The sequence below is a fragment of the Trichomycterus rosablanca genome, chromosome 1 (genome assembly GCF_030014385.1).
Source record: "Trichomycterus rosablanca isolate fTriRos1 chromosome 1, fTriRos1.hap1, whole genome shotgun sequence".
In the NCBI taxonomy this organism is placed as follows: domain Eukaryota; kingdom Metazoa; phylum Chordata; class Actinopteri; order Siluriformes; family Trichomycteridae; genus Trichomycterus; species Trichomycterus rosablanca.
This window is the reverse complement of record NC_085988.1, coordinates 2,005,965-2,019,983: the sequence shown is the minus strand read 5'-3', so window position 1 is coordinate 2,019,983 and position 14,019 is coordinate 2,005,965. Positions and strand designations below refer to the sequence as shown.

Below are 14,019 nucleotides of genomic sequence, written 5' to 3'. Positions count from 1 at the left end.
AGACGGGAAGACTAAAGTCGGATTGGCCAATAGTGGTCGAGAATTTCCTGCTCAAGCTCCGATCTTGGGTTATGGCACCGGCACTGGTGGTGGAGGAACACGTAGGGCAGAGCGTGACTCTCCGTATGCGGTACAACCCTCTCTGAAAAGAGAGAGCCACTGCTGGCTGGTGATAAGAATCCGCCAACCACTTCCCTGTCCCGGAGGGGGGCAGGTGCTAGGCTAGTCTGGGGCTCTCCCCAGCCAGGACGGTGGTGGTGAAAGCGTCCGAGGCGTCAAATCTCAAGGCTTCGACCTTCCGAAAATCTGTCGCTATAGCAACCAGGAGCTAAACTTGAAATTTTCCCTCAGCAGGCATCGGATCTTCAGAACGAAAAACATCCTATCAAATATCACATCTGGTCGTTCCAGTTCCACTTCAGGTGAGAGGGACAATAGTGGGGTCATTTATAAAAGAGAGCAGGCTCTATTTACCCCCCTGGAAGATGAAGGACCAGGTTTTATTTCTTCTGTTTTGTTTACAGAAACGTGATCTCACCTCTCACGTCTCGTGTGGAACAGAAACAGAAGAAGGAAGGAGGTGTCGCTCCTGGTGTGAAACCAACAACACGACCGTTCGGCTACCAGGGATGACGGAGCGGTTCCCGTCAGTCCTATTGTTCGACTGTACAGGAACAATTTCGGATAGGGTATCTCATCGTCGTGGAGGGTAGGTAACCAGATATGCTTCCAACTCTGAGACGACGATTGGTGGAAGACCCCCCTGGTGAAGGAGCCAAAGGATGAGGAGGGGCCTACACAGCACCCTTGGCTTGGAATGCTGATTGTAAACCAGGTCTTCTCATCAGACTTCAGTTCCTCACTTTATATGAATGCCGATGGTTTTTGAACGGGATGTTCAACAAGCTCAGGGTCAGGTGTCCATTTGGTGGCTGATACACTAGTCTAATAATCAGAGGGTTGTTTGTTTGCGCAATCGAAGCAGCACCCTCAACTGTCAAGTATTCACATTGGCATTGGTTACAGGTGTATATGGGTTTGGAAAGGGTGGGAGTCGTAAGGTAACATTAATGGGGTACTTACTGTGTAGAAAGATCCAAGGGTAATTTGTGGTAAGCGTCTGGAATAGCTGTTTGGGTAAGGAAAATGGGGTAAATCTGCTCTGTGGGGCAGTTGTTGGAGACTGGGGGGTGTTGGCTGGTGGGTCGCCTGTTTGGGTACATGGGTTCTCTGTAAGAATGTAAGGAAATATGGGGTAAATCTGCTCTTTGGGGTAGTTGTTTGGAGATGGGGGAGTTGGCTGGTGGGTCGCCTGTTTGGGTACATGGGTTCTCTGTAAGAATGTAAGGAAAAATGGGGTAAATCTGCTCTGTGGGGCAGTTGTTGGAGACTGGGGGGTGTTGGCTGGTGGGTCGCCTGTTTGGGTACATGGGTTCTCTCTGTAAGAATGTAAGGAAAAATGGGTCATTTGTTTGGAGCATTTACTCTGGGAGGCTCTTCTAGACAGTTGAAAATGAAGCAGGTAGTTGATGGGGGTAAATGGGTAAGTAGGGTAGCTTTATTGAGCGGGGGTATACAGGTGGGTGGATTAGGTGGGTAGGTTAAACAGACTTCAGTAGGATACCTCACTCAGTACAGGTTGGGAAAAGGTGGAACTAGTTAGTAGGGTACATTAGAGCTGCACCTCTCTAGAGACGTTAAAGGGGGTAACTTGGTTCATGTCCTTGTTTTGGGTATATTAATGGCTCCAGGTTTGGGGTAGATGAATGCCGTACCTGTTTATGATCAGGCTGAGGTTTAGCGCTGCTCTTCATCTGTTGCTCCAGCTTCTGAATCTCCTGCTGAAACACGTCTCGCTCCTGCTCCCGGTCAACCGCCTGCTCCTAAAAGATCAAAGGTTCAGATCAGAACCCCCAAAAGGGCAGATGGTAACAAACGTCTGGTCAGAACTTCAAAAGGAGTCAAAGTAGGTAAAGTCAAAGTTCAAGTTAAGGTAAAACCTTAGGAAGGTCATCTAAGGTCCGTTATGGAGGGGTCAAACGTCAATTCAAGAAGGTCAGACCAAGTCCGAAAGGGTCAAACGTCAATTCTGGAGGGGGTTCTGATCTGAACCTTTGATCTACTAAAAGGTCAAATGTCAATTCAGGAGGGTTGGACCAGGTACCAAAGGGTCAAACGTCAATTCAGGAAGGTCAGACCAAGTACTGAAAGGCCTAGTGTACATTCAGGAGGGTTTGAGGGAGTTCTAGAACCAACAAGAAAGTCCTAACTGGGGGTAATTCAGCCCAGAACCTCAGAGCTCTGAAGGGTCAAGTTAGGCTACCTACAAAAAGAGAACCAGAACAAGAGGTCTAGAGGTCAAAGGTCTATCCAGAGCATTAGCAGAAATACTAAATATTAATTACAAAGTTTATAGAAGGCACCAGACTAGTCAAGCAAGCAAACCCACCATTGGGCCCCTGAGCAAAGCCCCTAACCCTCAACTGGTATCCCACATGGTATTCGGTCAACTGTAAGTTGATTTGTAAGTCCCGTAGCAGGTCTTAGAAGGTCAGAAAGGTTAGGAACTTAGGACCTAAACGTACATCGAGGAAGCGTCGGTTGTTCTCCAGCTGTTTCTCGAGAGCGTGGATCCGCTGCTGGAAGTCGGTGATCTCGGTAAGGTGGGTCTCCTCCAGCTTGGTTATGGCTCTTACCTGCTCCTCCAGCTCCACCTCCAGCTCCTTTACCTGCTGGAGAAGCTCAGCGTGATCCTTCTGAGCCTGGCGCTGGACGTCCACCTTCTCCTGCATCAGCTTCTCCGTCTCCTCCAGTAAACCTACACACAGCCACACTTGTTAAGCCGGACGGCGGGCGTCTCCGGGTGGGGGGGCGGTAAAACGGAGATGTTACGAGGGTGAGTCTTGAAGGAGGGGTATGGTGGTGTACTATACAGGGTGAGTCAAAAGTCGCAGGACACACTTTTATTTCAGAGACGAAAGGGAAAATTACATATCTAAATACCCTAGCAGGTAATGGGTGAGGGGGCCTATCCTTTAGGCTATGTTTAGGCCGCCATCTTGAAAGCCACCATATTGGATCAAGGGCAAGTTTTTCAATGGGAAGGTGGTCATGTAGCATATCAAAGAAGACCATTTGTCTGAGACAAATTGTCTCAGAAATCGATTGCCGCAATCAGATTTGCAATATCTCCTGTGCTTCAAAAGTTATCAACACAAAAAGATAAAAACTTTTGTTGTTCGTTACAGGTAACTGAAGATGGAATTGACAAAAAAAAGAGAGAATTGAGAGAATTCTGATGTCCGAGGAACGCAGCTGCCGTATCATAGCTGCAGACTTCATCAACCGACACCCAGAAAGACCACCAATTTCACACAGCACTGTTGCATCCCTGTTCAGCACCAGGGACAACACATTGAACACGTCAAATAGCTGTGCATCACAGGGAACGTTCCCGGTTGTTGTTGCAACTTTCTCTGTTGATAACTTTTGAACCACAGGAGATATTGCAAATCTGATTGCGGCAATCGATTTCTGAGAAAAATGTGGTCTTCTTTGATATGCTACATGACCACCTTCCCATTGGAAAAACTTGCCCTTGATCCAATACGGCGGCTTTCAAGATGGCGGCCATGTTTCAAACATAGCCTAAAAGATAGGCCCCCTCACCTATTACTTGCTGGGGTATTCAGAAATGTCCTTTTCCCTTTCGTTTCTGAAATAAAAGAGTGTCCTGAGACTTTTGACTCAACATGTACTATGCTGGTATAGATGGCAAACCAACTGGTGAACGTCAGAAAGACCTTGGTGCCAATTGAACTTGCTAACAGCGTATCAACTGAAGATTCAGAACTACATTCTTATTTGGGACGAGTTTGCATCTATCAATCTCAACTTTCGGTTTGAAAGGTGCACCAGGCCACCCACCGTACACCTCCTTCATCGACTCGGGAAATGTCCCGCTCCCAAAAACCCCTTCCCACACCCGGTTCAGCCAACCACACGGCTGAAACTTGGACAACAGTGACAGTTTACCCCGAGTGCCCTTCCCAGCAGGTGAACCAAATCAAGATGCCTCAAAAATGAGAAAAATAATGAGTTTATTTCTGTCAAATAAAAGCGTGAAAAGGAAGTAAAAGGAAACTGGAAAACAGAACGGAAGTGCGGTGCCCATGCCCTGCCGTGCTCTCAAGCAAAAGAAACGATTTTAGCAGCCATCACCACAAAGCAGGAACTCAAGTTAGTACGACCGCCAAAAACAAAACATAAAATAATAAACGGTCATGTGCAATCGTGCTAGCATGTTAGCAAATGTCAATTCAGGAGGGTCAGACCAAGTACTAAAGGGTCAAACGTCAATTCAGGAAGGTCAGACCAAGTACTAAAGGGTCAAACGTCAATTCAAGAAGGTAAGACCAAGTACTAAAGGGTCAAACGTCAATTCAGGAAGGTCAGACCAAGTACTAAAGGGTCAAATGTCAATTCAAGAAGGTCAGACCAAGTACTAAAGGGTCAAACGTCAATTCAGGAAGGTCAGACCAAGTACTAAAGGGTCAAACATCAATTCAGGAAGGTCAGACCAAGTACTAAAGGGTCAAACGTCAATTCAGGAAGGTCAGACCAAGTACTAAAAGGTCAAACGTCAATTCAAGAAGGTCAGACCAAGTAGTAAAGAGTCAAACATCAATTCAGGAAGGTCAGACCAAGTACTAAATGGTCAATTGAGTTAGCATGTTAGCATCAACCTTAAACGAAAAAAAAAAAAAAAAAAACCCAGAAAACTTGTGAAGCGACGTCATGTTAAATAAAAGCTTTGAGCTGTTAATAGCAAGCAAGCCGACCGGTCAGCGTGAACGAGAGCGAGTTAACAAGCAAGGTCAGTGCCATGCTCGTGGTGGGAACACACCTGGCTCAGGTGCCTCATCACCTGCAGCCTCAACAAGGCCTGAAGAGAAAGAGACAGTCAGTCAGAGTTCATTCACAACAATAACACAACTGTAGGGAGACAGATAAGACAGAGCGGTCAATCATGCCGACGTGATGGGTGACCCTGCGGAGAGAGGAGAGCGTCCCCGAGGGGTCTACACACCTGAGTGTCGTCCACGTCTCTGTACGGAACCCAAATGGGTGTTTTTAAATTAAAAATGCTTTATACACTTCTTTCAAACAGCACCGATGCAGACTCAGCAGCGGTCTCTGAGCTGAGGTCCACTGGGACTGTTAGCTGTGAACAGTTAAAGCTGATGGAGTTGTTGACCACAGAGAAAAACAAGACAGATGCAGCGTCTGCAAAACCAGCATTAGAGGACAAGATACGCTCCTGTCCAAGTAATGTCAAGATCCTGCTCCTACGTAGGTGACAGACTAGAAGTTCTTACTCCTGTCGAGAGGACTACAAGCTTCTGCTTCTGTCAAGAAAACTACAAACTCCTACTCCTGTTCAGAGGACCAAAAGCTCCTGCTTCTTTCCAGAGGACTACAAGCTCCTTCTTTTGTCCAGAGGTCTACAAGATCCTGCTCTGTTCAGGGGACTACAAGCTCCCACTCTCTAGGGGACTACATCCTCCTACTCTGTCTGGAGGACTAAAAGCTCCTACTCTGTCCTAGGGACAACAAGCTATTACTATGTCCTGAAAAATAGAAGCTCTACTCCTGTCTAAAGGACTACAAGATCTTGCTCAGTCCTGGGGACTACAAGTCCTGCTCTTGTACAGAGGGGACTACAAGCTCCTGCTTCTGTTCTAAAGACTACAAGCTCCTGCTCCTGTTCAGTGGACAACAGGTCCTGCTCTGTTCAGAGGACTACACGTTCCTACTCTCTAGAGGACTCCTGCTCCTGGCTAGCAGACTACAAGCTCCTGTAGCTTTTGTTCTGAGGACTAAAAACTCCTACTCTTGGCCAGAGAACTACAAACTATTGCTCCTTTTAAGAAAACTGCAAGCTTCTGCTACAAGCTATTACTATGTCCTGAGGAATAGACGTTTTGCTCCTGTCTAGAGGACTACAAGATCATTGTTTTGTCCAGAACTACTGTTCCTGTCCAGATGACTACAAGCTCATTGTTTTGACAACAAGTCCTGCGATTGACCAGAGGACTAGAAGCTTCTACTCTGTTTAGAGGACTACAAGCCCCTGCTCTATAGAGGACTACAAGCTCCTACTCTGTCCCAACAACTACAAGCTCCTACTCTGTCCAGAAGACTACAAGCTCCTGCTCTATAGAGGACTACAAGCTCCTACTCTGTCCCAACAACTACAAGCTCCTACTCTGTCCAGAAGACTACAAGCTCCTGCTCTATAGAGCACTACAAGCTCCTTCTCTGTCTAAAACCTACAAGCTCCTGCTCTATAGAGCACTACAAGCTCCTACTCTGTCCAAAAGCTACAAGCTCCTGCTCTGTCCAGAGGACAACAAGCTCTATCTCTGCACGGAGGACTACAAGCTCCTATTCTCTAAAAGACTACAAGCTCCTGCTCTTCTTCAGTGGACAGTAAGTCCTGCGCTTGACCAGAGGACTACAAGCTCCTGCTCCAGTCAAGAAAACTACAAGGTCCCCCACTTGTCCAGAGGGCTACAAGCTCCATCTGTGTCTGGAGGACTTACAGCTTCTACTTTGTTCAAAGGACTACAAGCTCCTTTTCTGTCCCAATGACTACAAGCTCCTACTCTGCTCCAAAAGCTACAAGCTCCTACTCTCTAGAGGACTACAATGTTTAAGTCTAGACTGAAAACATATTTATTTTCTCAGGCTTTTGATTAGTATAGACAAAGGCGCAGAGCTTGGGGGTTCTTGGTCATAGAAACTTGGGGTGATCAGGGATGTTGGGTTGCTGTCGTTCTGCCTCTCTTATCCGATCACTCAGGTTTGGGTAGGAGAGGTGGGCGCTGATGTCCTGTGAAAGCCTTCATGACCTTGTTACCTGCTCGCTCTCCCTTTTAGTTATGCTGTAATAATCAGGGCTGCCGGAGTCTAAAACTCTCTGTAAAACTGTTTTACTCAACTAGCATTGTACATTATTAACTACATTCTCTGTTGTTTTACCCCGAGATCATTCTGATGGAAACCTGTTTACCCGCCGAGGTTAAGCATTAAAGTCGAGACTGCAGTGACAACTATGCTGCTCCTGCCAGATGTGACGGGTCTGGAATAATCGCACCAAGAATGACAAGAACTAACTACAGACTTTATTGAAGACTAGAGCGAATAACAACTCTATTATTATTTATCTATTTATTTATCTATTTATTTATCTATTTATTACCAGTTATAACTTTAAGATAATTTAATTCTGTGTTTGTATGATTTGTGTAAATCTTATTTATTTAAAGTATCCTCCAGACCACCCAAGAAGGATGGGCCCTGTTGAGTCTGGTTCCTCTCAAGGTTTCTTCCTGTAATTTTCAGGGAGTTTTTCCTTGCCACAGTCGCCCTCGGCTTGCTCAACAGGGGTTTTTGTATCTGTTGGTCCTGGATTTTGTAAAGTTGCTTTGAGACAATGTCTATTGTGAAAAGCGCTATATAAATAAAGTTGACTTGACTTGACTACAAGCTCCTGCTCCTGTCCAGTGTGTAAGTAAAAACACTTATAAAACGTTTAAAATATACACATAATGTTACGAGGACTTTGTAATTTTGCACATATTGAACATACGTAGTTCTGGTTCGGTGGCTCCGCCCTTCATGACCTCTTGTTGCCGTAGTAACAGCCCCTGCTGTTGGTTTATTTCGTACTTCTCCTGTTGTAGCTCCTGCAATTGGCTGTTCGTCATCTGAAGCTCCACCTCCAGCTGCTGCTGAAGATCCGCCCCCTCGCGCACCTGCTCCTCAAGGGCCCGCCTCTCGCCGGAGTAGCCGTCGATCAAACCTGGGATCGACCAATCAGAGGCGAGAGAGTTACAACATGATTACACACAATAAGATCAGCAGAAGGAGCGGGGGAGGGATTTTACACACATGTACCAAACCTTCATCCATTCATCTGTTCATTCATCTATTCACTCATTCATTTAATATTCCACTTACTCAACCGGTTATTTATCCCATAATTCATCCATTCATCTTTGATTTATCTACTCATTCACTCATTATTCTATTTCTTCAACTGGTTATTCATCCCATAATTCATTCATTTATTCATTTACAATGTCAAGTCATCACTGATTCACTCATTCACCCATCATTCATTCACATATTCACCAACTGATGCCTCATTCCAGGTTACCCACTTAATTTATCCATTCATCTCATCCATCCATCCAACTATTCATCCATCCATCCATCCAATTAATTATTCATCTATTTATCCATCCATCCATCCATCCATCCATCCATCCATCCATTTAATTATTCATCCATCCATCCATCCATCCATCCATCCATCCATTTAATTATTCATCCATCCATCCATCCATCCATCAAATTATTTATTTATCCATCCATCCATCCAATTAATTATTCATCCATCCATTTAATTATTCATCCATCCATCCATCCATCCATCCATCCATTTAATTATTCATCCATCCATCCATCCATCCATCAAATTATTTATTTATCCATCCATCCATCCATCCAATTAATTATTCATCTATTCATCCATTTATTTAATTATCCATCCATCCATCTATCCATCCATCAAATTATTTATCCATACATTCATCCATCCATCCATCCAATTAATTATTCATCTATTTATCCACCCATCCATCCAATTAATTAATTATTCATCCATCCATCCATCCATCAAATTATTTATCCATCCAACTATTCATCCATCCCTCCATCTTTCATTGACTTGTTGTTTATTACTGATATTCACCCATTCAGTTATTCATACGGTCACTCGTGTATTCCCCCATTTAATATTTATTCATCTTTTCTTTTAGGCATTTAAACAGATTCATTCATTCATCCACTAGTACATCAAACTAATAATTCTGCAAAACATCCAACTCCACTCCATCCATCAATCCACACACTCATAAATTTTCTGTGCATTCATTCATAGCTGTGTGTGTCTGTGTGTGTGTGTGTGTGTGTGTGTGTGTGTGTGTGTGTGTTCTTTACAGAATCTCTTCATTCACTCGTTCACATTTATTTAATTTTCATTTATTTGGGAACAGAACTGTGAGGAGTGTAGATGCACCTGAAACACTACTACTGCTCTCTCTGCTCATCCAGGTGCTCATGCAGATGAACATCTGCACAGGCGGAACCCATTTGACAAGCAAAACATTTTCCAGAACACAAACATGGTGCAGCCAAAACTGTTCACGCTGGGCGCGACCTTCAGTGACCACAGGAGCGCGGACTGATCATCAACCACCGACACCGGGACTCATCATGTAACCTAGCTGAGAGCGTCCATGTAAAGAAACCTAACGGTTGTAGCTAGGAGTGCATTAGAACTTTGCATATGTTCATCTCCCAGTTAAAGCTACATTTAGCCTCCGGCGTTGTAGATATACGTTTTGCATCGTATTTGTTTTATGATACACCAGTTTAGGAACCTTCCACAGGTAAACACGATCCTAAATACGGTTCCTAGTGAATAAGAGCAAGAAATTCACTGATTTCACCATCTACAGTCCATAACATTATTGAACTAACACGAACTTAACAAGAACGCCTCAGAAAACCCTCGTCAGTAAACACGGTTCATCAGAACACCCAGGAATGCCGCCCACTTCTCCAAGATCAAACTCGACGGAGATTTGGCTCAGAGGAACACCGGGAACCCCTCAGAATAAATCAGGCATAAATAATAAACAAGGGGCTGAAGGGGCTGAAGGGGCAGCGAGCAGCCTGGTGAGGGTTCTGGGTCACGTGTGGATGAAGCCATGAACCGTTACGACTCTGAGCTGGTACAGGTCACTGATCATGAACAGAACTGGGTTACTGGGGGGAGTGGAGAACAGGGGGGATGGTAAAACTGGGGGAACTGTTCTGTATACTGGTGTAATCCATCAACCGTAACAGAAACACTATAGTGGATGGTCAAAAGTATGTGGACACCTGACAAGACTTTTCCAGAAGATTTCAGAGTGTGTCTATGACGACAACGTGAAGTTGCTGTGCTGCTAATGAAGCTTCAGAACAAAGGATCTTATTTATTAACACAAAAGTATTGGGACGCCCCTCCTAAATCTCGCAGTATCAGGCGGCAAACTGAACAGAGAGGAAAAGAAGCTGTGTCCCAATCCACACACATTATCTTATTCGGTGTTTAGAACACTATATAGTATACGGGATGGTATTTGGGACACAGCAGGTCTCCCCCCTATTACAGTGCTGATATATTATTATGTGATGGGTGTCCACATACTTTTGCAATCCCAGTGGAAACCTTATAAAAGTAAAGACATTATGGGACAGGATTGGTACGTGTCCTGATATCCAATATTTAAGAATCAGGATTGGTACGTGTCCCGATAACCGATATTTAAGAGTCAGGATTGGTACGTGTCCCGATAACCGATATTTAAAAGTCAGGATTGATACATGTCCCGATATCCGATATTTAAGAGTCAGGATTGGTACGTGTCCCAATATCCGATATTTAAGAGTCAGGATTGGTACGTGTCCCAATATCCGATATTTAAGAGTCAGGATTGGTACGTGTCCCGATATCCAATATTTAGGAGTCAGGATTGGTACGTGTCCCAATATCTGATATTTAAGAGTCAGGATTGGTACGTGTCCCAATATCCGATATTTAAGAGTCAGGATTGGTACGTGTCCCAATATCCGATATTTGAGAGTCAGGATTGGAACGTGTCCCAATATCCGATATTTGAGAGTCAGGATTGGTACGTGTCCCAATAAGCGATATTTAAGAGTCAGGATTGGTACGTGTCCCGATATCCAATATTTAGGAGTCAGGATTGGTACGTGTCCCGATATCCAATATTTAGGAGTCAGGATTGGTACGTGTCCCAATATCCGATATTTGAGAGTCAGGATTGGTACGTGTCCCAATATCCGATATTTGAGAGTCAGGATTGGAACGTGTCCCAATATCCGATATTTGAGAGTCAGGATTGGTACGTGTCCCAATAAGCGATATTTAAGAGTCAGGATTGATACGTGTCCCAATATCCAATATTTAGGAGTCAGGATTGGTACGTGTCCCAAAATCCGATATTTAAGAGTCAGGATTGGTACGTGTCCCAATACCCGATATTTAAGAGTCAGGATTGGTACGTGTCCCAAAATCCAATATTTAAGAGTCAGGATTGGTACGTGTCCCAATAAGCGATATTTAGGAGTCAGGATTGGTACGTGTCCCAATATCCGATATTTAAGAGTGAGGATTGGTACGTGTCCCAATATCCGATATTTAAGAGACAGAATTGGTACGTGTCCCGATATCTGATATTTAAGAGTCAGGATTGGTACGTGTCCCAAAATCCGATATTTAAGAGGCAGAATTGGTACGTGTCCTAAATATTTAAGAGTCAGGATTGGTACGTGTCCCAATATCCGATATTTAAGAGTGAGGATTGGTACGTGTCCCAATATCCGATATTTAAGAGGCAGAATTGGTACGTGTCCTAAATATTTAAGAGTCAGGATTGGTACGTGTCCCAATATCCGATATTTAAGAGACAGAATTGGTACGTGTCCCGATATCCGATATTTAAGAGTCAGGATTGGTACGTGTCCCAAAATCCGATATTTAAGAGTCAGGATTGGTACGTGTCCCAATACCCGATATTTAAGAGTCAGGATTGGTACGTGTCCCAAAATCCAATATTTAAGAGTCAGGATTGGTACGTGTCCCAAAATCCGATATTTAAGAGTCAGGATTGGTACGTGTCCCAATAAGCGATATTTAGGAGTCAGGATTGGTACGTGTCCCAAAATCCGATATTTAAGAGGCAGAATTGGTACGTGTCCTAAATATTTAAGAGTCAGGATTGGTACGTGTCCCAATATCCGATATTTAAGAGTGAGGATTGGTACGTGTCCCAATATCCGATATTTAAGAGGCAGAATTGGTACGTGTCCTAAATATTTAAGAGTCAGGATTGGTACGTGTCCCAATATCCGATATTTAAGAGACAGAATTGGTACGTGTCCCGATATCCGATATTTAAGAGTCAGGATTGGTACGTGTCCCAAAATCCGATATTTAAGAGTCAGGATTGGTACGTGTCCCAATACCCGATATTTAAGAGTCAGGATTGGTACGTGTCCCAAAATCCAATATTTAAGAGTCAGGATTGGTACGTGTCCCAAAATCCGATATTTAAGAGTCAGGATTGGTACGTGTCCCAATAAGCGATATTTAGGAGTCAGGATTGGTACGTGTCCCAATATCCGATATTTAAGAGACAGAATTGGTACGTGTCCCGATATCTGATATTTAAGAGTCAGGATTGGTACGTGTCCCGATATTTAAGAGTCAGGATTGGTACGTGTCTCGATATTTAAGAGTCAGGATTGGTACGTGTCTCGATATTTAAGAGTCAGGATTGGTACGTGTCCCGATATTTAAGAGTCAGGATTGGTACGTGTCCCGATATTTAAGAGTCAGGATTGGTACGTGTCTCGATATTTAAGAGTCAGGATTGGTACGTGTCCCGATATTTAAGAGTCAGGATTGGTACGTGTCTCGATATTTAAGAGTCAGGATTGGTACGTGTCTCGATATTTAAGAGTCAGGATTGGTACGTGTCCCGATATTTAAGAGTCAGGATTGGTACGTGTCTCGATATTTAAGAGTCAGGATTGGTACGTGTCTCGATATTTAAGAGTCAGGATTGGTACGTGTCTCGATATTTAAGAGTCAGGATTGGTACGTGTCTCGATATTTAAGAGTCAGGATTGGTACGTGTCCCGATATTTAAGAGTCAGGATTGGTACGTGTCCCGATATTTAAGAGTCAGGATTGGTACGTGTCCCGATATTTATGAAGCACAAACCTTCGGCGCGCTGTAGCTGTAGCGTTAGCTTCTCTTTGGCCGCTCGCTCGTCCTCCAGTCTCTGCTGCAGCTCGTCCTGCCTGATCAGTAACTCCGCGATCCGCTTGTCGTGGCTGAGCTTCTCCTTCGTCAGCTCGGTCTGAGTGATCCGGGCGTGGTCCAGCTGAGAGAGATGGAGAGAGAACACGGGTTACCATCGGCATGTGGGGTAAAAACAATCATCAGCTGCCTCCTCCCAGGCCTGGCGGCTATAGCAGGCACAACTCTCCAAAATACAACAGACTAGACCTTGATGGACTGGAAGAGTCAGAGGGTTTATTATTTATTGGATTGAGTTGACTGGGTGGGGGCGGCAGGGTGGCTCGATGGGTAGCACTGTCGCCTCACAGCCAGAAGGTCCTGGGTTTGATTCCCAGGTGGGTTTACTACCACAGTTAGGTTAACTGGAGCTACTAAAATTGTCCCTAGGTGTAGGTTTGAATGTCTGTAAGTGTGAGTGTGTGTGTCCTGGGATGGACTGGCGACCTGTCCAGGGTGTGTCTGGGGCGTACCACTGTGACCCTGACCAGGATAAAGCGCTGGTAAAGGAACAGTGAATGAATGAATGAATGAATGAATGGACTAATATTGGCTGAAACTGGTGTACTTTATAATAGTAATGATAGGTGTCCGTATACTTTTGGCTATATAGCGTATTTTCTGGTAACTTCAAGCGCCTCCCAAAACCAGGTGTAAATCAGGTGAAGCTGGGTTGCCAGATCATGTTTTATCTGGCTAAATTATGGTTAGCGGTAGCTCAGAAGTACTGGACTAGTAATCATAAAGTCCCAGCTTTGCCTAATTGTCACTGTGGGGCCCCTGAGCAAGGCCCTTAGGCCTAGGATTAAAAATGCAAATGTTTTATTTCTTGTAAACGTAATTGTAAACTAGAAGATAAACACTAAGCTCATCATTGGCGCCGCAGGTTCTAGCGTTAATATATTTTCATGCTAATGATGCGTGATGGTATTTGGGACACGGCAGTTCTCCCCCTCTCAGTGTGCAGCTTAATTATGTAATAAGTGTCCACATACTTCTGCCATTCCGGTGT

At 44.4% G+C, this 14,019-nt stretch overlaps 1 protein-coding gene across 5 annotated transcripts in view; it reads right to left on the bottom strand.

The window, feature by feature from the left end:
* The window catches only part of akap9 (A kinase (PRKA) anchor protein 9), a 119,466-nt gene that overhangs the window by 49,630 nt on the left and 55,817 nt on the right, over positions 1-14,019 (bottom strand). For 4 of the 5 annotated variants that reach the window (XM_062997454.1, XM_062997464.1, XM_062997489.1 and 1 more), the window contains 5 exons: positions 12,930-13,092; positions 7,655-7,867; positions 4,907-4,945; positions 2,586-2,818; positions 1,776-1,883 (listed from right to left, as the gene is read on the bottom strand). In XM_062997454.1, the coding sequence (XP_062853524.1) occupies positions 1,776-1,883; positions 2,586-2,818; positions 4,907-4,945; positions 7,655-7,867; positions 12,930-13,092 (756 nt within the window). The remainder of the gene's footprint in view (positions 1-1,775; positions 1,884-2,585; positions 2,819-4,906; positions 4,946-7,654; positions 7,868-12,929; positions 13,093-14,019) is intronic. The other variant, XM_062997471.1, reaches the window with a different exon arrangement.